Raw genomic sequence first — 24,692 nt, forward strand, 5'->3', positions numbered from 1 at the left:
ACGCAACAACACATTTCTCAACAGGATTGGGTAGTATGTAAACAGTCCTTGTTTTCGGTCACATGAGAAGACAAAAGAAGAAGATCCCTCGGGCTTGGGCTTGTCGTAGATTCAGCTTTGGCAGGTTTTTGAGGACAATGGATGACCCCTCCCGTCTGTTTCTATCGTACACAGCGGAATCTTCCAAGCGTTTGGCTTGGTGCAGCAGAGTCAGCTTCTTGTCTGTTCATTGGGAACTCAGAATGGAAAGTTTTTTGATAATTTAAATACAATTTTTCTGACAAATACAATCTGTTGATCAACTTGACATGCATTTGCATCACTGAACTTCGCTAAGCAATGTGGTCTACATACAAGGACAAAAAACGGCGAGCGGCTAACATTTTCAAACCTCACTGACAAGGTATCGAAACAAAGACAAAGATATGTTTCAAAGGGCCAATTTGTCTCAGGCCAGAACAAATTGACAAAACGTTTTTAAATAGTTGCAACATAACATACATAAGTAACAAACAGCATAATAACAAAAACCTGGCTTCACTCAAGGAAGGCACACATGACATACACAAAGCAGGCATTTTTTTCTCTCAAGGAATTCGGAAATAAAATCGTGTCTTCAGGAGATCAACACTGGACTGAAGCCAAGAACATTCTACGCATTTCCCCAGTTTTAGTTCAGAGATAAGGAGAGATTGGCCTGGCCCACTAGGATCCCTCTTTATGTTTGTGAACTTATAGTCTATACATTTAGAGTGATGTGATAATCAAACACTCTAGAATGAAAGAGCAACAGTATATAAGAGAATTGACAGTGTGTGTACCTTCAGTGCTGAATGATGAGCAGAGGCAGAGTTTGGAGTGTTGTCTTTAGCTCGCTTTCCATTTTCATGTACTCACTGTCCAGGTACTTGGAAAATATTTTCTGTGCCATTTGCTGTTTGACACCGGTATCATGCTAATTAGCTGCCTGAAAGCGGGTGACTCCACTGTAGAAATAGCCTGCATGTCTTCTAGCACATACAATGGTTCTATCAACTTTGTCCTGGCTAACAGTGCCTCCGTTAAAATCCTCTTTACTAGCTTTGTCGAAGCATGTTGCCTTTGTAGCTGTTTCAGCAGATTTTAATTGCTGTTTTGGGCAGTAGATAGGATCTTTGATCCAAGACACAACATACATTTAATTAAAATGTTCTTTTCTTTGTGCTCGACAAAAGAACAGTAATGAGAATCAGAGGTGTGGACTCGAGTCACATGACTTGGACTCGAGTCAGACTCGAGTCATGAATTTGATGACTTTAGACTCGACTTGACAAAATGTAAAGAGACTTGCAACTCGACTTAGACTTTAACATCAATGACTTGTGACTTCACTTGGACTTGAGCCTTTTGACTTGACATGACTTGCTACTTTCCCCAAAACCCAAAGCTTAAAAAGTTATTTGGGAGCGCTCCGTATCTTTCATTTTGTACGTGTCTGTCTGTCTATCAGCGTGTGTGCTGCCTGGCAGCTGGTGTGCTGTCAGTACAACAGCCAATCAAATTAGTTATACGTTGTTTTCATCACACAGCATTCATCCAATCAAATTGCAGGACAACCACCGAACAAGAGTTGTCAAACAATGCGGCAGAGAGAAACAATTATGCCAAAGTTGGTTTCGTTCGGGTATAAAAACTACGACTTGGTCAACAAAAAACGAATTGCGTATGCATAATCACACAGTTCGAATATTACAGACGGAGACGCAACAACTTCCAACTTCATTCGACATTTGAAGTTGCCCAAAGAAGGGTAAGTTTTGAATGTAAGATAACGTTTATTGGCTAAGTAACGTGACTTTTATTTGCTCTGTAGTTAAATCAGTGAGGCTGTAAACTCACTGCTAACGTTATAACCATAGACATGTTTTCAGGGTACGCAGCATCGAGCGCTACTGCCTACTGGCGCAGACGAGACGCGGGGCCGCCATCTTGGAGTGGTGATCTGCTCCACTCTGCAATTCATTTGTCAGGAGCAATGAACTGTCAGCGCATTTAATTCATTTTACCTCACTGAATACCACTGATTTTCATGCGGTTTTTTGTCATAAGTGTAGCTATGATAACGGACACATGTTTTGGCAAGTTTTATTATTCATAGTTTGCTTAACAGTAATATAATATTCTTATACGCTATAAGTGACCAGACGTCCGAGATCAAAACTGGGAATATAATCCCAGAGAAGGGGGAAAAAACGGTAAACTATTTTTAAATTGAAGAAACAATATGATTAGGTTATATATACATGCATATATCCTACATAAACAATGTATGAATACATTAGATATCTATATATCCTAGGGACCTATAGACTGTATCTCTGTTGCTGCAGCAGCAGAGAGTTTATTCTGTCTTGACACTTTGTATTGATATTTTGTATTACATTCTTCCCTTAAATGATAATGTTTACAGTGATTGTTATGTATGTATTTTTTATGTATGTCGCTTTGGATAAAAGCGTCTGCCAAATACTTAAACATATATAAACACCTGAAAGTCTTTATATCAGCTAAAACCACCAATTTGTTTCACTACATTCAGAATAAAACCAAATGCTGTTTTACCCAACAATGTTAGTATTTGAATATTGTTACTTGAAGACTTATTCCTGGTTACAATTATACTGTTAAGAAAGTATTGTCTTATATTTTGCCTAAAATGAGAATGCATCATAATCAGTGGCGGCTGGTGAATTTTGTTTTAGGTGGGGCTGAAAGTTTGTAAACCAAACCCCTGTAGGGGCGTCATCCTCCCCCAGAAGATTTATTTGTGATTTTCACATACAAATATTGAATATCTTTGCTCCTTCTCAACTCTGTGGTAATATTATTTTCATAAAATACAACCAATAGTATGTTAATGTTTGTTTTTGCAAATGTGTTTATTCTGTAAAGGAATGAGTTAAATGTTTAAAATTGTTTAAACTATTAAAATTACTGTTAATAGTGCTATTATGAATTGCAATGTCAGCACTATCTTTTTTCTTGCAATTTCAAATGCACTTGTTTTAATAAATAAATACAGCGTTTTAAAAGCATACACAATCTGTGTAAACATATTAGTATGTGGTTAAAAGGACTTGAAAGGACTCGAAACTCAAAATGCAGGACTTGGGACTCGACTTGAGACTTTCCAGTCTTGACTTTGGACTTGACTTGGGACTTGCCTGTCTTGACTCGGGACTTGACTCGAGACTTGAGGGCAAAGACTTGAGACTTACTTGTGACTTGCAAAGCAATGACTTGGTCCCACCTCTGGTGAGAATATCTCCATGTTAAGAAACTCGACTTCGGCTCCGCCATTATGTCTTGTTGTTAGTAAACACAGACACGCCCCCTCCACCACGCACACACGCGCACACACACACACACACACACACACACACACACACACACACACACACACACACACACACACACACACACACACACACACACACACACACACACACACACACACACACACACACACACACACACACACACACACACACACACACACACACACCGCGCCTCTTCTCTGTGACACAGGAAGATTCAGAAGGACGACACTGCAACTCTCCAATAAAACACACTCAGATATTCTCTGTTTCTAGCCGATACTACATAAAAATAATGCAAAATAACGCAAAATAACGCAGTAACGCATCATGTAGTAACGGTAACGGAGTTACTGAATATAGAAAATAACGCGTTAGACTACTAGTTACTGCCGAAAATAACGGCGTTACAGTAACGCGTTACAATATAACGCGTTAGTCCCAACACTGGCCGAAGGTGAGCCAAGTAAATAAGACCGCCCACAAAACGGCGCATCCTGAAGCGACTGTCAGAAAGTGGCTTGAAGATGGTCTCTAAAACATAATCTATGCAACATTTTGCCCAAAGAACCATCGTTACATGTTATGTAGACCACAAGGAAGTGTTTTCCATTTAGAAAAAAATAATAATAATATGACTCCTTTAATGCGCCCTATAATCCGGTGCGCCTTATATATGAAAAAATATCAACAATAGACCATTCATCGGCAGTGCGCCTTAAAATCCGGTGCGCTCTATGGTTCGGAAAATACACTATGTTTTCACTCAGATGATGCCTGACAACATTATCAATATCTGACATTGGTGTAAAAATACTTCTCTTGTGATACAAAAATATCATGTTTCGCCTATCAATGCTTTGGTTTTGTAATAGTTTCATGGACACTTAATAGTAGTACTTTTTTATATAAGTATTTAATACTTTTTAGCAAGTACAGTAGGAACTACTGTATTTTCTCACCTTGGCTAGCACCACCACTCCCGCTTGGGTGGTCGGGTCGGTTTGGATGGTGAAGGTGGCGCTCTCCTCCAGGTCGTCCACCAGGCTGTAGTTCATTCTGGCGTTGGCGCCGACGTCAGCGTCCTCCGCCGTCACCCTGCCCACCGTTGTGCCCACTGTGGCGTCTTCGGGAATGGCAAAGGTGTACAAATCTGAAAAGAAAGAAGATTCCGATTCAGCGAGCATGGCAAAGAGGTTCCCTGCTGGTAGTAATGTGCAGTCATGTGACCCAACAGACAGGCTGAAGTGTGGTCATACAACATTTATAAGGCCAGGACACGTCCATGTCTCCATCTAAAATTGATTTCTTTCCCACAGCATCCACTTGGTGAGCTTTATCACCAGGAAAGTCTTTTTTTCTCCCTCCAAAAGGTCATGACAATGTGTGAATGATTACATCCATCTACAGGGCAACATGCAAATAAGGCAGACAGGACCGCCCACTTTGACTTCTCTTGCTCTACATTCCGAGGTGGTCTTTCAACCTAAACGTCGACTGGGTGTGACCAGAAAGACAAGTCCAAAATATTGTGGAAACTACAAAGTGGAACACACTGAATGCAGCACAATGAGGATTTATGTCGTCAATTTAAGGAAAAAATACTGTACAGTCCTGACTGAAAGTTGTTGTTGTTAAGTTAATTTCAAACATGCCTGCAATTACAATAAAATACATGACATATTTTTCTTCCAAGGTTTCTTGTGGTTCTCAGTGGGTTGAGTTTTTTCTTGCCCTGATGTGGGATCTGAGCCGAGGTTGTCGTTCTGGCTTGATCAGCCCTTTGAGACATTTGTTATTAAGGGCTATATAAGGAAACTTATAAAGCTTATTTAATCCTACCCCTTATCCACTTCATAGCAATTACTAACACATGTATTTACTTCCTGTTCTCAATTTGTAACACAGATTAAATCAATGAATGATAAACAAAACAGTTCTCATAAATAAAGAGATCATATCAAAAACAAAAAATTGACAAAAAGGGCAAAAAACAAAAACAAAAATTAAAATGTATGCGTCAGTCTACCCCAGGGCAGCTGTGGCTACGAAAGTAGCTTACCACCACCAGGTGTGAATGACTGATGGGTTCAGAAAAACATGTAAAGCGACTTTGGGTACTTAGAAAAGCGCTATATAAATCCTAGGTATTATTATTATTATTATGCTTATTTTTTACACTTTTATGAGTGGGGTCCTTTATGATTTTCAAGAGTATCAGTGGGATTTTCCTTTCTGTCATTGCTCAAAAATTATAAAATGAATTAAAGTCAAAAGGTCCTAACTACTTCACAAAGAATATTTCACTTTGAAATATTGCAATCGCTCTACAATCAACACAACTGACGCTGATGAGACCTTCCCTGCCGTCTTAAGCCAGCTTGTCCTGCGTTCCAGTGCCAGAACATAGCTACTTGTACATATACAGTAAGCCTTACACGTCGCTAGCTTCCTTGCCTATGTACTTCCTTGCTCCTTGTGTTTCCCCTCCGTTGTGCTCATTGTGTCTTGTCCTGTGTCGCCATCCAGCAGCCCTTCATCATCCCCTGGTTTCGAGGGTGTGTCTCGTCTCCCTGGATCCCCCCTGCACTTCCTGCTGCCTTCCTGCTGCCTGCCCCAGGACAACGACGCCTCGCCCCAGCCCCTGACCTCCTGCCTGTCCCTGGACCTCCGAGCCTGCCTCAACACGCACCTCCAACACCTCCCGGTAACACTCAACATATAATCGCTTCACATAGTCTCACCACACATATTTGGATTAGTCACACACCTCATTCCTTTGTTATAATAAACACGCTGCAAGCTAACGACGTCCCTGCCTCTGTGCCGTCTCTTTCTCCCACTGTACCGTTACACTTTTTGTTATAAAAACACGGTTTTCTTTCACAAAAAGGGCATGAAACGTTATTACTGTTAATATATATATTTTTTTACTTTATATGGACAGATAGACCTGAAGTTACTCTAGAGATTTAAGCGTTGAATAACAGAAGATATACAATAATACATGACCCATTTTTTAAATTTTTAGGACTAAGACCCTTTTGGGTCCCCAGGACCAAAGTGTGGGGTAGGGTTGTACGGTATACCGGTATTAGTATAGTACTGCGATACTAATGAATCATAATCGGTACTATACCGCCTCTAAAAATACCCGACCGTTCTGCCAGTGTTTTAGCTACTTCTAAATCACTAATTCTCGCCTCCATGGTGACAAATAAAGTACGTTTCTTATAAGTTTCATCCCTGCAGGACGAGGAATAGCTAAACATGCTTCACTACACACCGTAGCTCACCGGCGTCAAAATGTAAAGAAACGCCATTGGTGAATCTACACCTAACATCCACTGTAATGATACCAAGTACAGGAGCGTATCTAGTAGATACTACTATGATTACATCGATATTTTTTGGCAACACAGCATCTTCTTTCGTTTATAAACTCAGGAAATATGTCTCTGGACACATGAAGACTTTGAATATGACCATTGTATGATTCTGTAACTACTTGGTATCGGAGTGATACCCAAATTTGTGGTATCATACAAAACTAATGTAAAGTATCAAACAACAGTGATTATTACATTTTAACAGAAGTGTAGATAGAACATGTTAAAAGAGAAAGTAAGCAGATATTAACAGTAAATGAACAAGTAGATTAATAATTCATTTTCTACCGCTTGTCCTTAATAATGTTGACAAAATAATAGAATGATAAATGACACAATATGTTACTGCATATGTCAGCAGACTAATTAGGAGCCTTTGTTTGTTTACTAACTACTAAAAGAGAAGTTGTCTTGTATGTTCACTATTTTATTTAAGGACAAACTTGCAAAAAGAAATATATGTTTAATGTACCGTAAGATTTTTTTTATTAAAATAAAACCAATAATGCAATTTTTTGTGGTCCCCTTTATTTAGAAAAGTACTGAAAAGTATCCAAATAATTTTGGTACCGGTACCAAAATATTGGTATCGGGACAACACTAGTGTGGGGAGCACTAACGGTTAAACAAATCTATATATTGTAGTGATTTTGAAAATTAAAATGTTCAAAATTGCCCCCGCAAGCTTTCATTTTTCAGTGCGTGGGCCCTCTGTGGAAAAAGTTTGGACTCCCCTGCTGTCATGCTTTTCATTGATTTTTCAGCTCACAGATTACTGTACTCACGGTGCTGGAACATCGGCCCGTTGTCGTTGACGTCGCTCAGGCTGACCGTGACGGTGGTGGATGACGAGAAGCCGCCGCTGAGGCCCAGCATGTCCTTCACCTGGACCACCACCAGGTACTGCTCCTTGGCCTCGCGGTCCATGTTGGGCCAGGAGGTCATGATGATCCCTGCCAGACGGGAATTTGTGCAATAAATGAAAAAAAAAAGGCTGGCGTTGTACAAAATGTTCGGTATGACGATATGAGCGGCTGAGTGCGCGCTGCAGGTTAAACAAAGCCGCGGGCAAAACAACGATTTGAAGCAGTGAGCAGTCGACGCATTCAACTTTAGGTCAAATGCGTGCGTGGGAAGAGCTGCGATGCATAATGTGAGATGTAAATAAAAGTTTACAGCGAAAGAATGTCAGGACCGTTTCCAGCATGGTACCTGTCTTTGGCTCCACAGAGAAGTAGGGCTCCCCCTGCAGGATGGAGTATATGAGCTTGGCGTTGTTGCCAAACATGGGGTCATCAGCATCCGTGGCGCTCACCTGGACCACCATGGTGCCTGCCAACACAAAATACATTTCAGAGAGAAGAGGACGTGGGCCTTTCCCTGTTTAGTATCTCCCAGTATCGTCATTACCACCTCTTTATCGGTAAATAATCTGACATTTTCTCCCAGGACCTCACCTGCACCTCTTTCCGTCCCGCCGCCGCGTTTTTCGCCTTCGCTCCCTTCCTCATTCCGAGCCAAATACATTATGATTTATCAGGAGGGAGATATTATACTGCAAAAGCAGATTACACATAAATTGAAATGCTAATGTTTGTGCTATGAAAAGGGCACCAACTGTAATAACATTATTTAAGGGGAATAAAAGCATGCAGAAAGCAATACGTTTAACTTCCTGTGTGTGGACAGATGACAGACGCTCATATAACCTTCCTTTTTTATCTTCAGTCGGGATATTTAAGTTAGAATTGAAAAGTGTTTTTTGTGAAAATGGTCAAGTTATTTAGGGAACAGAGCAGGCTGTGCAGGCTTTTGAGGTAAAAGCTATAACATAATTATAATAGTGGAAAGCCAATGTTGCTACGCGAACCCAGCTATGAAATTACAAAACTAATGTTTATATAATCCAATGATAATGTTGATATATTAATCTAGCTACGGTATTGCAAGGCCAATGTTGCTATGCTAACATACTAATAGCTTTCAAAAGCTAATGCTGCTAGGCTAACATACAAACAGCTGTGAAATTCTATTGTTGGTATGTTAACATACTCATGCTAGAGTGCAGCCAATGTATTTACGCTAATATAGCTGCAATTGAGCAAAGCAAATGTTGCTATGCTAACAAACTAATAGCTTTCCAAAATATAATGCCATTAGGCAAACAACAACTGTGAAATACTAAGTTTGGCATATTAACATACTTACAGTAAAACACAGCTAATGTAGCTAACTATACTAAAATACTGATGGTCTTGAAAAGCCAACATTGCTTTGCTACGCATTTACAGCATTACCAAAGCTAAAGTTGCTATATACATATGCATACAGGAGAGCAAATTTAATGTAAGTGTGTACATACTTATGGTAGTGAAAAGGTAGTGCTGCTACGCTAACTGAGCTTGGTATTACAAAGCTAATGTTGATATCATACAAGGATAAAGTTGCTACGCTAATTTAGCTAGGGTATTGAACGACAAATATTGCTATGCTAACATGCTAATAGCTCTCCAACGCTACTATAGGCCAAAATACACTACATTGCCAAAAGTATTTGGCCACCCATCCAAATGATCAGAATCAGGTGTCCTAATCACTCGGCTCAGCCACAGGTGTATAAAATCAAACACTAAGGCATGGAGACTGTTTCTACAAACATTTGTGAAAGAATGGGCCGCTCTCAAGAGCTCAGTGATTTCTACCATGCAACTGCCACCTGTGCAACAAATCCAGTCGTGAAATGTCCTCGCTCCTAAATATTACAAAGTGAACTGTCAGCTTTATTATAAGAAAATGGAAGAGTTTGGGAACAACAGCAACTAAGCCACAAAGTGGTTGGCCACGTAAACTAACAAGAGAGGGGTCAGTGGATGCTGAAGTGCATAGTGCAAAGAGGTCGCCGACTTGTCACGTGTTGCTGGCATCAAATTCTAAAGTTAATGAATATTTGCAAAAAAAAAAAGGTTTATCAGTTTGAACATCAAATATGTTGTTTTTGTAGCATATTTAACTGAATATGGGTTGAAAATGATTTGCAAATCATTGTATTCCGTTTGTATTTACATCTAACACAATTTCCCAACTCATATGGAAACGAGGTTTGTATATATATACATATATACATATATATATATATATATATATATATATATATATATATATATATATATATATATATATATATATATATATATATATATATATATATATATATATACATATATATATGTATACACACATTATATATACATATATATATGTATACACACATTATATATATATATATATATATATATATATATATATATATATATATATATATATATATATATATATATATATATATATATATATATATATATATATATATATGTATACATATAAATATATATATATATATATACACATACATATATATATATATATATATATATATATATATATATATATATATATATATATACATACATATATATATATATATATACATATATATATATATATACATACATATATATATACATACATACATACATACATACATACATACATACATACATACATATATATATATATATATATATATATATATATATATATATATATATATATATATATATATATATATATATACATATACACTGTATATATAAACAACTTGTAAACAACATATATATATATATATATATATATATATATATATATATATATATATATATATATATATATATATATATATATATATATATATATATATATATATATATATATATATATATATGTATATATATATATATATAATCCCCACCTTCTACCTTCCTAGTCACGTCCGTTGTGTCCTTGGGCAAGACACTTCACCCTTTGCCTCTGATGGCTGCTGGTTAGCGCCTTGCATGGCAGCTCGCGCCATCAGTGTGTGAATGTGTGTGTGAATGGGTAAATGTGGAAATACTGTCAAAGCGCTTTGAGTACCTTGAAGGTAGAAAAGCGCTATACAAGTATAACCCATTTATCATTTTATATATATATATATATATATATATATATATATATATATATATATATATATATATATATATATATATATATATATATATATATATATATATATATATATATATATATATATATATATATATATATAAACTGAGGTATATACATGTAGGGCTGTCAAACGATTGAAATATTTAATCGTGAATAATCGCATTTTCTCCATAACTCAAAATGAATTGGTGATAGGTACAATTTTTCATCATTAATAATGTACCCTAGACCGATAATTTTCGGGGAGGGAGGCTTCATATTGCTGCATGACAATGTTTAACCTTCTCTATTAATTAATAAAATGTAATATTCAGCCTGCTAATTATTCTGTAATTGAGGACTTCACCAGAACATGTTATAAAATAATTTACACAATACAGTATTTTAGTCAGCCAGAAACCCCGCTCCCATATTCCTAAACTGATATGTGTCTATACTAGCGTCCCTTCACTGGCTCCCTGTGCGTTACCGAATACATTTTAAACTCCTACTATTTGTTTTTAACGGTCTAAACAACCTCGCTCCAACTCATCTCTCCGACCTCCTTCAGCCTTACTGCCCCGCCCCCCCCGATCCCTAAGATCAGCCGATCAGCTGCTATTGACGGTCCCTGGCACAAGGCTGAAGCTTAGAGGTGACAGATCCTTCGCCGCTGCTGCTCCCAGGCTCTAGAACGGCTTACCTCTGAGAGTTAGACAGGCCTCCTCTCTTCTTGTTTTTAAATCACTCTTAAAAACATACTTTTATTCCATGGCTTTTAACACTGAGTGATCTCCATCCTGCTATGGCCTCCCACAATGCACCTGCTGTGGACCTGTTTTTTAATGTTTTATTTATTTATTTATTTATTTTTTATCGTGCTCTGTTTGTGTTGTGTTGTGCTTGCTCGTTCCTTTTGTGTTATCTTTTAACCTGCCCATTGTACAGCACTTTGGCTACACCTGTGGTAAATTTCAAATGTGCTTTTAGTTGATTTGATTTGATTTGATTTGATGTACTAGCATTTCTCTAGGTGCAAATATCACAGAATACCATTACAAACATCTCTGACAAAGCATGATCGTAATTTAAGACACTTTTATTTTGGTAATGTCAGGGTTTATCCTAAATTGCCAAAATACCTGTGGTGGTGGGGGCGTGGTTAGGGGCGTGGTCGATATAACATCATCTCATGATTTGCTCTGATGCATATATTCTTTAAAAATGTGAATATACATTTAAAACAAATCTGTTATTAAGTATTATATTAACATATAATTTTCTTACATAATATCGTTGTGTTCTATTTCTAACTTGCTGCTGCTTATTTTACAATTTACAATTTAAATTGTGAAGATCGCTGTCCGCAGTTATATCTGGAATATATTAAAAGTACGTCTAGAGTGCGGACAAGCTGCCTCTGTGCGTATGGCTGGTGTTAATGTGTATGTTATTGTTGTTATGGTGGTCATTTTACCCATGGTCTTTGAACACACCGTGTCAGCAGAGAATGAACAAGTGTTGTGTGTCTAGGAGTGAAGCACGAAGGCAGACATGTGTGCACGGAGGAAATACTTGTTGGAATTGGGCCTTTTGTTAACATAAAATTGGCCATAAAAGCTAAAAAGAGCGTCAAAATGTGTTTGTTTTTCTCATGGACGTTACAAGACATTAAATTACTTGATTTTGTAGGTTTTGCGGCTCATATGAACCCGTACATTAAGGAAAAACCCTAAATGTAGTACAACCGAATGTAAAGTGTAGTGCTTTTATTGTGAAGACGGAAAAGTGTGTGATTGGTTTGACAAAGCGTATTAACATGTTTTGATGTCGAATCGACTGTTAGCAATAAAAAAAGTCTCCTTTCGACATCCTGCCGACCGTCTTTCATTTCTGTTGAGCTTTTATGTAATTTTACTTACTAAAGCAGTCACAGTAACAATCTAAATGTTATGTTATCACTGCACCTTAACCGTAATCTGAAGTGAAGCACCACCCACCTCTGAGCGACATGCGCAGCAGGCGTTTGCTGCAGGCGGAAAATAGTCAGTTTTTGTCGGGAGAACCATTTGCCATGGCTTTGAACCTGATATTTCCATAAGGTTGACTTTACTTTGTCCATTTCTGCTCGCATGTGGCTCATCAGTAGCAAGTGAACTGTAGCCATAGTTCCCCCCGCTACGTCACGACACAAGGGTCATAAAGGGCGTTGTGTGCCGTTATTGAAATTTATAGTTAACGAGTTATTATCGCAATAACTTTGACAGCCCGAATATATATACAGTATATGTAGCTTTGATGTAGAAAGCTACTTTTTCTGCGTAGCTTTTAGTGTAGCTTGCTTCAATTAGCTTTCTCTGTAGTTTAGCTACATTTAATCCAGACTAATTTGTTGATTAGTTTACTGAATTTTCCAAGTAGCTTGCCCATCACTGGCAAAAACACTTGTGGTGAAATGTTATTTGTGCTATAACTACAGCAAAGCTAATGTTGCTGTATGGTGGTTTAAAGATAACGGTGTAATATAAAATAACGGTATTGCAAAGCTAATGCTGCTATGCTAAAATACTGTACATATAGTACTGCAATGCTAATGTTGCTATACCAACATGAAGTTGCTCGCATACAGTTTTAAATGAATATCAAAAGTGTGTCAAACGTACCAGTGGGACACATCTCAGGGATGCTGGACACATAGGGCTCGTTCTGGAACCGCGGGGCATTGTCGTTGATGTCCTGCACCTTGATGATGAACTCCGATTGGGGCTCCTCAGGTTCTTTGGAGCGCCTGTTGATGGCCTGCGCCTGGAGGACGTAGAAGGCCTTTTCCTCGCGGTCCAGCTTCTTCAGCGTTCGAATCTCTCCGGAGTACTTGTCGATCGCGAACGCATCTCCCGCGCCCTCCCCTGACAGGATGTACTGGATGGCGGACTCCCCGCGGTCGTAGTCGGATTTGAGCTGCGTGAGAAGAAAGGCGGTGAGCTGGGATGGGAGGCGTGAAGGACATGGCAGGCGTTCATACCTGGCCGATGACACGAGGAGTGGGATCTTCCTCCGGGACGAACAACTGTTTCCAGATCCAGCCTCTCTTCAGGCGATGGTGCTGGTGTGAGGATCCCGAGGTCAGCCGAGGGGCTTCTCGGTCTTTGGCAGCGCTCGTGTGGCTCAACGCTGCAAACAGCATCACCGCGACTAAAACGCTCCATCCTCGCGTGTCCTCTGCAGCCTCCATGTTTGGCTTGAATCTTCAAAAAGTGCCAGCCTTTTCCATCCCGCTGCCTGGATGCATATTCAAGTCTCTGCAATTACCATTTCCATTAATTACACCATGTTCCCTACTGTTCACAGAGATTGCGGAATGAGCATATTAATGCTCCGATCTTGAAACCCAAACATTAATTAGGTTACAAATGTGTTTGTAATCAGCGTTCGCTCGTATTACAAGTCTACGGTAACATTTCTTGTGGTTTGTTGAAGTGGCACCACGGTTTCATTAAGCACTGATTTACAATTAAGGAGGCATGATAAATGGTTAGCAAGAGATGTACAGTCGTGGTCAAAAGTTTACATACACTTGTGAAGGACATAATGTCATGGCTGTCTTGAGTTCCCAATCATTTCTACGACTCTTATTGTTTTGTGATAGAGTGATTGGAGCACATACTTGTTGGTCTAAAAAAAATCCATAAAGTTTGGTTCTTTTATGAATTTATTATGGGTCTACTGAAAATGTGACCAAATCTGCTTGGTCAAAAGTATACATACAGCAATGTTAATATTTGGTTACATGTCCTTTGGCAAGTTTCACTGCAATAAGGTGCTTTTGGTAGCCATCCACAAGCTTCTGGTTGAATTTTTGACCACTCCTCTTGACAAAATTGGTGCAGTTCAGCTAACTTTGTTGGTTTTCTGACATGGACTTGTTTCTTCAGCATTGTCCACATGTCAGGACTTTGGGAAGGCTATTTTAAAACCTTAATTCTAGCCTGATTTAGCCATTCCTTTACCACTTTTGACATGTGTTTAGGGTCATTGTCCTGTTGGAACACCCAACTGCGCCCAAGACCAAACCTCCGGGCTGAGGATTTTAGGTTGTCCTGAAGAATTTGGAGGTAATCCTCTTTTTTCATTGCACCAGTTCCATTGGCAGAAAAACAGGCCCAGAGCATAATACTACCACCACCATGCTTGACGGTAGGTGTGGTGTTCCTGGGATTAAAGGCCTTACCTTTTCTCCTCCAAAAATATTGCTGGGTATTGTGGTCAAACAGCACAATTTTTGTTTAATCTGACCACAGAACTTTCCTCCAGAAGGTCTTATCTTTGTCCATGTGATGTCAGATGAAACAATATACGACTGTATATTGTAAGAATTTAAATGCCTCGTTTGCTGTGTTAGGAAAAAAACATCTGCCTTGCTAACGCCGGTACTTTTACGAATAACGAGTTACTTTTACGTACGTTAAAAAATGCTGTGACCGAAGCGTTTGATGTAGCGTGGCACGCTGCTTTTTGACATGGTTGTATGTCAACATGACAGCGTCAGAAGCACAGCAAGTTCAATGCAGGAAGTAACTTTTTACTAATGAAAGCAACAACCAGCACCACACTTAAAAACTTGATATCGAATAGGAAAAGGCAACATCACACAGCAAACAACACACAACATTTATGTTCACACACACACACACACACACACACACACACACACACACACACACACACACACACACACACACACACACACACACACACACACACACACACACACATACGCACACACGTACGCACACACGTACGCACACTCCTCCTACTCCTCTTCCCACTACCACGAGGGAATAATGAACAACGAATCAATGATGTGACAAGCTTGCAGTCCTACAATAACGTGTGTGGACAAGGAGACTACAGCACATATTAACTAGCGCTAACAGCATCCAGTGAAAAGATTCAACAGAGCTGCCGTCACTGCCAACAAACTGCCGCTGCTAAGCTAACAAACACAGTCGGCTAAAATTCTGTTCTGTCTGAGCGTGCACTTGGCAACAGGCACCGCCTTTTAAAGGCACACACACTCTGCTCTCATGAAACGTCTCTCAACTGCATATGATAGATATTGGAAGTTTTTTTTATTTTTTTAAGTAACATATTTACGTTCCCTAGTAATTATATACAATTGTTAAAGAATAATGTCATTCGTAATTCAATTACTTAAGTATTATCAATGTATTTTTAAACGTAATTGGCAGGACATTGTTTGTGAGTAATCTGTTCTAGATCAGACAAAAACCTGATTGTACAAAAACGGAAACAATTTTTCCAATAAAAAAAAAGAAATCTAACTAATCTCTTCCAAACACCCAACAATATGAACCAAAACCCCATTTTATCTAGAAAACCACTCAGAAAGTTTGTTTTCTTTGTGTGTTGCTTCCAAACAGGCTACAAGAGGGTTCACTCTTTGTGGAATGAAAATAAACAGAGTGAACACTCTTGATAGTCAACCACTCGTTTCTTTGTTTGTCGCTTCAAAACAGGCTACAAGAGGGTTCACTCTTTGCGGAATGAAAATAAACACAGTGAACCCTCTTGTCAGTCATCCACTCGTTTTGTTTTTGTGGGTGGAGGCCTCAGAGGCATACAGTAACATAGTAGAAAGATTATATTTCAGTTCAGATTGGTTTCATTGAACATATATAGTTTCAAAATGATGCATCACATTTTTACATTTTCTTTATATGTCCAAAAAGGAGTAGGAAGAAGCAGTGATTATTTAACCCTACCCCTTTTCCACTTCACATCAATTACTTACGCCTCCAAAATATAATCAGTTGTTCCTTTCTCCATTTCTGACATTTCCTGAAGGTTAAATCAAAGTCTGCGTGTGACTTTTTGAGCTATTTCGCGAACTGACAAATAAACAAACAAACCCCAGCACGCACACAACCTCCTGGCAGAGGTAATTAACCGAAGGATGAATAAAATTGTCCTGTCTGTGTGTTTTGTTCGTCTGTCGCATCCAAACAGGCTGCAAGAGAGTTTACTCTTTGCGGAATGAAAATATATGGAGTGAACCCTCTTGTCAGTCATCCACACTCTGTCTCACTGGGTGGAGGCGGCGCCACTCGCACACACACACACACGCACACACACACACACACACACACACACACACACACACACACACACACACACACACACACACACACACACACACTAAGTGTTTCAGACGTGTAAAGTAAACAAATGGTATGATCCGGATCACCCCTAAAATCTAATCAGTTGTTATTCCATTTCTGACATTTCCTGAAGGTTTCATCAAAATCCGCCCATAACCTTTTGACGTCGCTGACCAAAGAACTAACCAACTTACAGACAAACACACGGCAACTACATAATAATTATAGTTTAAACATGAAGAAAACAATATGAAAGACATATACATGACAAATTAAATTAACACATTTAGAGCCAAGCAGACGCCACCTTTGTACTTTGCTCCCAGTTATTTTTTGAATTCAACAGTGTTTCTCACCTTCTTTATCAAAGTACTGGCACTAGCAACTTTCTTTTGGTCCCATAATTTCGCAGTCGTACGCAATAAAAGGATAGATGGATGGATGGATATTGGATAGTGTGTTTACAAGCAATGGCAACGTCAACCGAGACGTTTCAAGGAGGAAAAGGAGATGGTCTGCATCAACGATCTGTTTATTGAGCAAAACTGCCGTAACCACACCAAAACAACATCAGCAACAAAACCACTATCGAGCAAAACTGTTCACTCTCTGTCGTTATCACACCAAAACAAACAAACTATATGTCTTATTGACAGCAACTGCTATCTTTCCTCTTTTAGCCAGTGATGCGTTCACAGCCACAAAAAACAGTCGGACAACTCCAACACCACACATAAACTGGCTGAAACAATTAGCCTACGTGTTCATTCATTTAATGTCTTTAACATTACCTTTGATGGGGCGCAGGCTGGACTTTGGAGCCTACGTTAGCTGTCATTTTTCCGTGCGACACTCAGAACAAGTCACTGGTTCTTTAAAAAAAAATGTCGGCAGTTCAGTGTAGAGCAGGGGTGTCAAACGTACGGCCCGCGGGCCTGTTTTTTTTTAGCCGGTTAGGTATAAAAATGAGCCCACATTTTTTAATGAAAGAAACTGCTGTTCTAAATGTTTCCACTAGATGTCACAATATCAATTATTTGTATCTTTGTAGATGATGCTACATACAGGTATGTAAAAAAAACACATGATGTTAGTGCACCAGTCGAGGAAAATGAGCAAACTACAGAAATAACATCCTGTAATTTGATTTTGATATTAAGTGAAGTGAAGTATATTTATATAGTTAGCGGGCACTAGGACCATGCTCACACTCAGCAGAATGGGTGTGGTTTTATGTACGTTCTTGGGCACACTATAAAAGTGCATCTTGTGTTTGTTTGTGCATTCTTATGTTGGCAGTCTTACAATAAAGACCTCAAAGAAACAACGCTGTGTTTCTTGCATTTGCCACATTGGTGACCCCGACAATGTTTCACGCAGAAGAGGAAGCGGTGTCTTCATCGGCCATGTCGCCCCAACTCCAGCAACCTGCAACCCCCGCGGGGACAAAGCTTCCGGAGTTCTGGCAGAGCGACCCGGCATCATGGTTCCAGCACATCGAGGCACTTTTCCACCTGCGAGGAATCGCCGGCGACGACTCCCGGTATTACTTGGTCGTAACAGCCCTCGACCAGGCGACCACTCGCCGCGCCATGCAGCTGTTGCGAACGCCTCAACAGCGCGGCAAGTACGCTGCACTCAAGAATCTTCTGCTTCGGAGATTTACTCTAACTGACGCTGAGAGGGCAGATAGACTTCTTTCCCTGCCCGGTTTGGGCGATGGCACCGCCTTGGATCTGATGGACAGTATGCTGTCGCTGCTGGGCTCCGAGGAGGGCGGGTTCATTTTCCCGCATCTTTTCTTGCGGCAGCTACCACCTGCGGCCCGTGCGGTGTTGGCTAACTCCGCTTCTCTGGCCTCCGGCGACTACCGGGGCTTGGCTGAAGAAGCTGACCGGGTGCTTCTGGCTTCCAGACGGTTTGCCGTGCAGAGCGTAGAAGCGCCCCCCCTGCAGACGATGGAGAACGCGGACCCAGCAGTGGTGGCGGGAGTCGCTACCCGGAAAAGGCGCGAAGCGAGCCAGTGCTTCTTCCATCAACGTTTTGGCGCCAAAGCTCGACGGTGTGTCCCTCCATGCTCCTTCACGGCCCCGGGAAACTCCAACGCCAGCGTTCAGTAGCAGCTGTGGGCGCCGGCGAAGCAAGTGAGCTGCTCTTCATCGCTGACTCGTCGTCAAGGAGACGTTTCCTGGTGGACTCCGGTTCGCAAGTCAGCCTGTTACCGGCCACGGACGCGGACAGGGCGACAGGTGGCTGCGGGCCGCTGCTGAATGCCGCCAACGGCTCGTCGATCGACACTTTCGGCTCCAGGTTGGTGACCGTGTGCTTTCATGGACGCAAATTCCAGTGGGACTTTATCATCGCCGCCATCACGGTTCCCATTATTGGCGCGGATTTTCTGTGTGCTAATGGACTGCTTGTTGATGTTGCTAACCGCCGATTGATTGATGCTGTGTCTTTTTCAACTTTCACATGTAAGGCGGGGGGGGACTTGGACCGTTAACACACGCTAATTATTTGGTATCTGGTGACATTTTTCAACGTTTGCTGGCGGATTTTCCGTCATTAATCACTCCCGCTTTTTCCACCGCGGACCCTAAACACGGTGTCGAACATTTCATTCCCACGATGGGCCCGCCAGTTTCTGCGCGCGCGCGCCGTCTTGACGCGGCTAAATCAACCATTGCTAAAGAGGAGTTTGCTACTATGGAGCGTTTAGGCATCGTTAGGCGTTCTAATAGCCCGTGGGCCTCACCCTTGCACATGGTGCCCAAGTCAGACGGTTCCTGGCGGCCTTGTGGGGATTTTCGCCGCCTTAACAACATCACAACGCACGACCGCTACCCTATTCCGCACATCCAGGACTTTTCGGCGCGCCTGGCTGGCGCCGCCATTTTCTCGAAGGTAGACTTAGTCCGTGGTTATCACCAGGTTCCGGTGCGTGCCGAGGACGTGCCCAAGACCGCAGTAATAACCCCGTTTGGGCTTTTTGAGTTCCTGCGTATGCCTTTTGGCCTGAAGGGGGCAGCACAAACCTTTCAGAGATTAATGGACTCAGTTTTGCGTGGCCTCAATTTTGTGTTTGTTTATCTGGACGACATTTTGGTGGCGAGTCCTTCAGCCGAGGAGCACCAGTCACACCTAACACAGGTGTTCACACGTCTTGACGAGCACGGCCTGATCGTCAATCCTTCTAAATGTCAGTTTGGGCTGTCAGAGATTGATTTTTTAGGTCACCGTATTTCGTCGCTGGGTGCGATCCCTTTGCCTTCAAAAGTGCAAGTGGTGGCAGATTTTCCTCGTCCCTCCACTGTCAAAGCTCTGCAGGAATTTTTGGGCATGATTAATTTTTATAATCGGTTCCTTCCTCGCGCTGCCCACCTCCTGCAGCCTCTTTATGGTGCCCTACGGAACAAAAAGGCAAGCGATTCCCTCGAATGGTCTCCTCAGCGAGTCCAAGCTTTTCATAGGGCTAAATCCGCGCTCGCAGAGGCTGCTCTCCTCGCTCACCCTGTTTCCGCGGCCCCCGTGGCTTTGACAACGGACGCGTCTGATGTCGCCGTGGGCGCTGTAGTTGAGCAGCGGGTGGCGAATGTATGGCAGCCCCTTGTGTTCTTCAGTCGTAAACTGCGAGATAACGAGCGGAAGTACAGTGTATTTGACCGAGAGTTGTTGGCACTGTATCTTGCAACACGCCATTTTCGTTTTCTGTTGGAAGGTCGGTCCTTCACGGCTTTTGTTGACCACAAACCCCTGACGTTTGCCATGTCAAAGGTCACAGAGCCTTGGTCAGCCCGTCAGCAGCGTCACTTGTCGGCCATCTCTGAGTTCACTACGGACATTCAGCATGTGGCCGGTAAGGCCAACCCTGTGGCTGACTGTCTCTCACGCGTACTCGTGTGCCCCGTGCAGCTCGGTTTAGATTTTTCGAGAATGGCCGCTGACCAGCCCGACGACCCCGACATCCGCGCACTCAAAACTGACGGTACAGCGCTAGTGCTCGAGGAGGTGGTAGTTCAGGATGGCGGTCCCGCCCTCCTCTGCGATGTTTCCACTGGCCGCCCTCGGCCGGTTGTTCCGGTAGACTGGCGCCGCCGGGTTTTTGACGCAATACACTCCCTGTCGCACCCTGGTGTCCGGGCTTCCGTCAAGTTGGTTGGTGCCAAGTTTGTTTGGCCTGGCCTTAGGAAGGATGTTAGGCAGTGGGCAGCCGCATGCGTGGCATGTCAGCGCGCCAAGGTCCACCGGCACACAAAGGCGGCCCTCGAACCATTTCCGATTCCGGTCAGGCGGTTTGACCACGTGCATGTAGACTTAGTTGGCCCCCTCCCTCCGTCGCCACGATGGTAGATCGTACCACCAGATGGCCGGAAGCGGTTCCTCTTTCCTCCACTGCCTCAGTAGACGTTGCTCGCGCGTTTCTGTCAGCCTGGGTTGCGCGTTTTGGCACGCCGTCTGATATCACCTCGGACAGGGGATCCCAGTTTGTGTCAGAGCTTTGGTCAGCGTTGGCCCAGTCCTTGGGTGTGCAGGTGCACCGTACTACAGCCTACCATCCCCAAGCTAACGGCTTATGTGAACGTTTTCACCGGTCGCTTAAGGCGGCTTTGCGTGCGGCGCTCGTTGATAGCAATTGGATTGACCGTTTACCTTGGGTTATGCTCGGGTTGCGCTCAACCCCTAAAGAGGATCTTGCAGCGGCCCCCGCTGAATTGGTGTTCGGTCAGCCACTCCGCGTTCCGGGGGAATTTTTACCTGAGGGTTGTACCCCGCGACCGTTTCCCTTTTTGTCGAGGGGGTCCTTGGCTCCCGGCCCGATTCACCACTGTTTCCCTAAGTCGTTTGTGCCATCGGAGCTTAAATCTGCCCGTTTTGTCTTCGTACGTCACGACGCCCACCGTTCGCCCCTCCAACCGCCTTACGATGGCCCATTTAGGGTGCTGGAACGCGGTCCTAAAAACTTTGTGCTGGATATGGGCGGGCGCAGGGAATGCGTTTCTCTGGACAGACTTAAACCGGCGCATTGTGTTGCAGGTGAAGAAATACTGCCGGGCCAAGTCCCCCGCCGAGGTCGGCCCCCAAAATCTGTTCGGGTTGAATGTCTTTCGCCTGATGTTTGTTCTGCTCCACAAGGCACACCCGCTTCGCGGGATGGACATTGTAGCCGTTACGGCAGGCGAGTGAGGCCCCCTGACAGGTTTTCTTTTTCCCCATAACTTGCTGTCTGGGTGTTCGGGGGAGGGGGGGCTGTGTGGCGGGCACTAAGACCATGCTCACACTCAGCAGAATGGGTGTGGTTTTATGTACGTTCTTGGGCACACTATAAAAGTGCATATTGTGTTTGTTTGTGCATTCTTATGTTGGCAGTCTTACAATAAAGACCTCAAAGAAACAACGCTGTGTGTCTTGAATTTGCCACAATAGCGCTTTTTCTCTAGTGACTCAAAGCGCTTTACATAGTGAAACTCAATATCTAAGTTACATTTAAACCAGTCTGGGTGGCACTGGGAGCAGGTGGATAAAGTGTCTTGCTCAAGGACACAACGGCAGTGACTAGGATGGCGGAAGCGGGGATCGAATCTAGAACTCTCAAGTTGCTGGCACGGCCACTCTAACAACCGAGCTATACCGCCCCTTAATAAATCTTAAATCTTAATCAATTGAAAATTAACACCAATGAGTTGACTGATGAACATTATCACATAATTGATTCAGAAAGTATAAATAACGACAAATAAAGATAGGATACTATCATTCGCAACATGTAATTTAAAAAAAACCAAAACAACAACATCATGATTTGTACATTTTCAGAATGTGCTTGTTCTATTTTTAAACAAAGAAAACAATCTGAAGTTGTCTTTATTTTTAAGTTATTGTGCAGTGATTTTACCAGTGCGGCCCACTTGGGAGTAGATTTTTCTCCATGTGGTCTCCGATCTAAAATGAGTTACGTAACGGTGTGAATGTGCATGTGTGGTAAACACATTTCACTGTCGGATTCAAGTTCTACTCAGTAATTAATAATCAATGAGTAATTATTAAACATTATTATTAAGAATGAACAATTGCTGAGTAACTAAATAATGACTAAGGTCACTTACGTTATGATGTGTTTAATGTGGTCTTGTAAAATGTGTTATTAGTGGGAAATTTGAATAGCCTAAATACAAAAAAGTTAAAAAACTAATAATACATCATTTACGTAATAATATTATGGCTTTTTAAGGGGTTTATCGTAACAAAGGAAACAAATTGGGTGTATTACACCAGGCACCGTCAAGAAGACTAAAGAACAAGAAAATTGAAGGTGGCAATGAAGGTAGGTGGGCCCACACCAATACGTTTTCAGGTGGCCCAGAATTTCCAGCATAGTAATCTTGGCGAAAATCTTTGTCAAAAACCAAATCATATGATTTTCACTGTCAAACTCGTTTGCACTTGCACTTGCATGGCTTAATCTTTGAGACAAGCATATGCTACTGGCAGGATCAACCGCAGCAGGTCTCCAAGGTGAACTGCCTCAGGTCTCCAAGGTGAACTGCCTCTGGCATGTTAGAACAAGGCACAACTGTATAGATTGGGGGTGTCAAACGTACGGCCCGAGGGCCGGATCAGGCCCGCTAACAGGTTTTATCCGGCCCGCAGAATGAGTTTGCTAAGTATAAAAATTTACCAGAAATTTTTGAATGAAAGAAACAGCTGTTCTAAATGTGTCCACTAGATCGGGCCGCGGCCTGGTACCGGTCCGTGGATCGATTGGTACGGGGCCGCACAAGAAATGTAAACAAATTAAAAAATATTTTTATTTTTTTTATTTTTTTTTAAAAATATTTCTGGTTCCTACAGTATATATCAATATAGATCAATACAGTCCTCTGGGATACAGTCCGTAAGCACACATTATAGTATTTTTGAATGACAACAAATAAAAAATACCACCCCCCCCCCCCCCCCCCCGCAGTTACAAAAAGGTTGGGGACCACTGCACTAGATGTCGCAATAGCAATTCTTTGTGTCTTTGTAGATGATGCTACATATGTACAAAATAAACCACATGATGTTAGTACATCAGTCGAGGAAAATGATCAAACTACATGAATAACATCCTGTAATTGGATTTTGATGTATTTTTTTCTTCTTGAAATTCAATCAATCAATCAATCAATCAATCAATCAATCAATGTTTATTTATATATCCCTAAATCACATATTAACACCAATAAGTTGATTGATGAACATTATCACATAATTTATTCAGAAATAACGAGAAATAAAGTATATATACTATTAAATGCAACAGGTAATTGTAAAAAAAACAAAAAACATTATGATTTGTACAATTTCAGAATGTGCTTGTACTATTTTCAAACAAAGAAAACAATTTGAAGTTGTCTTTATTTTTAAGTTATCGTGCCATGATTTTACCATTCCGGCCCTCTTGGAAGTAGATTTTTTTCCATGTGACCCCTGATCTAAAATGAGTTTGACACCCCTGGTATAGATTGATTAAAAATGGCCCTAATGTGTAAAAACAGGATGTCACGACTAGGGATAATGTTTGATAAGAAATTATCGAGTTTGAGCCTATTATCGAATCCTCTTATCGAACCGATTCCTTATCGATTCTTTTATCGAGTCCAGATGTATTGTATATGAAAAAAAACCACAATATTTGGTTTAACAAAAGCTCACTTTTATTATATAAGAAAACAATTTAATCAAATAAATAAATAAATATTGAC

General features: G+C 41.4%; 1 protein-coding gene across 1 annotated transcript in view; it reads right to left on the reverse strand.

Moving 5' to 3' along the window:
• The window catches only part of cdh19 (cadherin 19, type 2), a 69,475-nt gene that overhangs the window by 31,345 nt on the left and 13,438 nt on the right, over positions 1-24,692 (reverse strand). Inside the window, 5 exon segments of the mRNA XM_062021052.1 lie at positions 4,319-4,509; positions 7,531-7,698; positions 7,958-8,077; positions 13,432-13,726; positions 13,791-14,067. Of these exon segments, the coding sequence (XP_061877036.1) occupies positions 4,319-4,509; positions 7,531-7,698; positions 7,958-8,077; positions 13,432-13,726; positions 13,791-14,000 (984 nt within the window). The 5' untranslated portion in view covers positions 14,001-14,067.

The sequence above is a fragment of the Entelurus aequoreus genome, linkage group LG15 (genome assembly GCF_033978785.1).
Source record: "Entelurus aequoreus isolate RoL-2023_Sb linkage group LG15, RoL_Eaeq_v1.1, whole genome shotgun sequence".
Taxonomy (NCBI): domain Eukaryota; kingdom Metazoa; phylum Chordata; class Actinopteri; order Syngnathiformes; family Syngnathidae; genus Entelurus; species Entelurus aequoreus.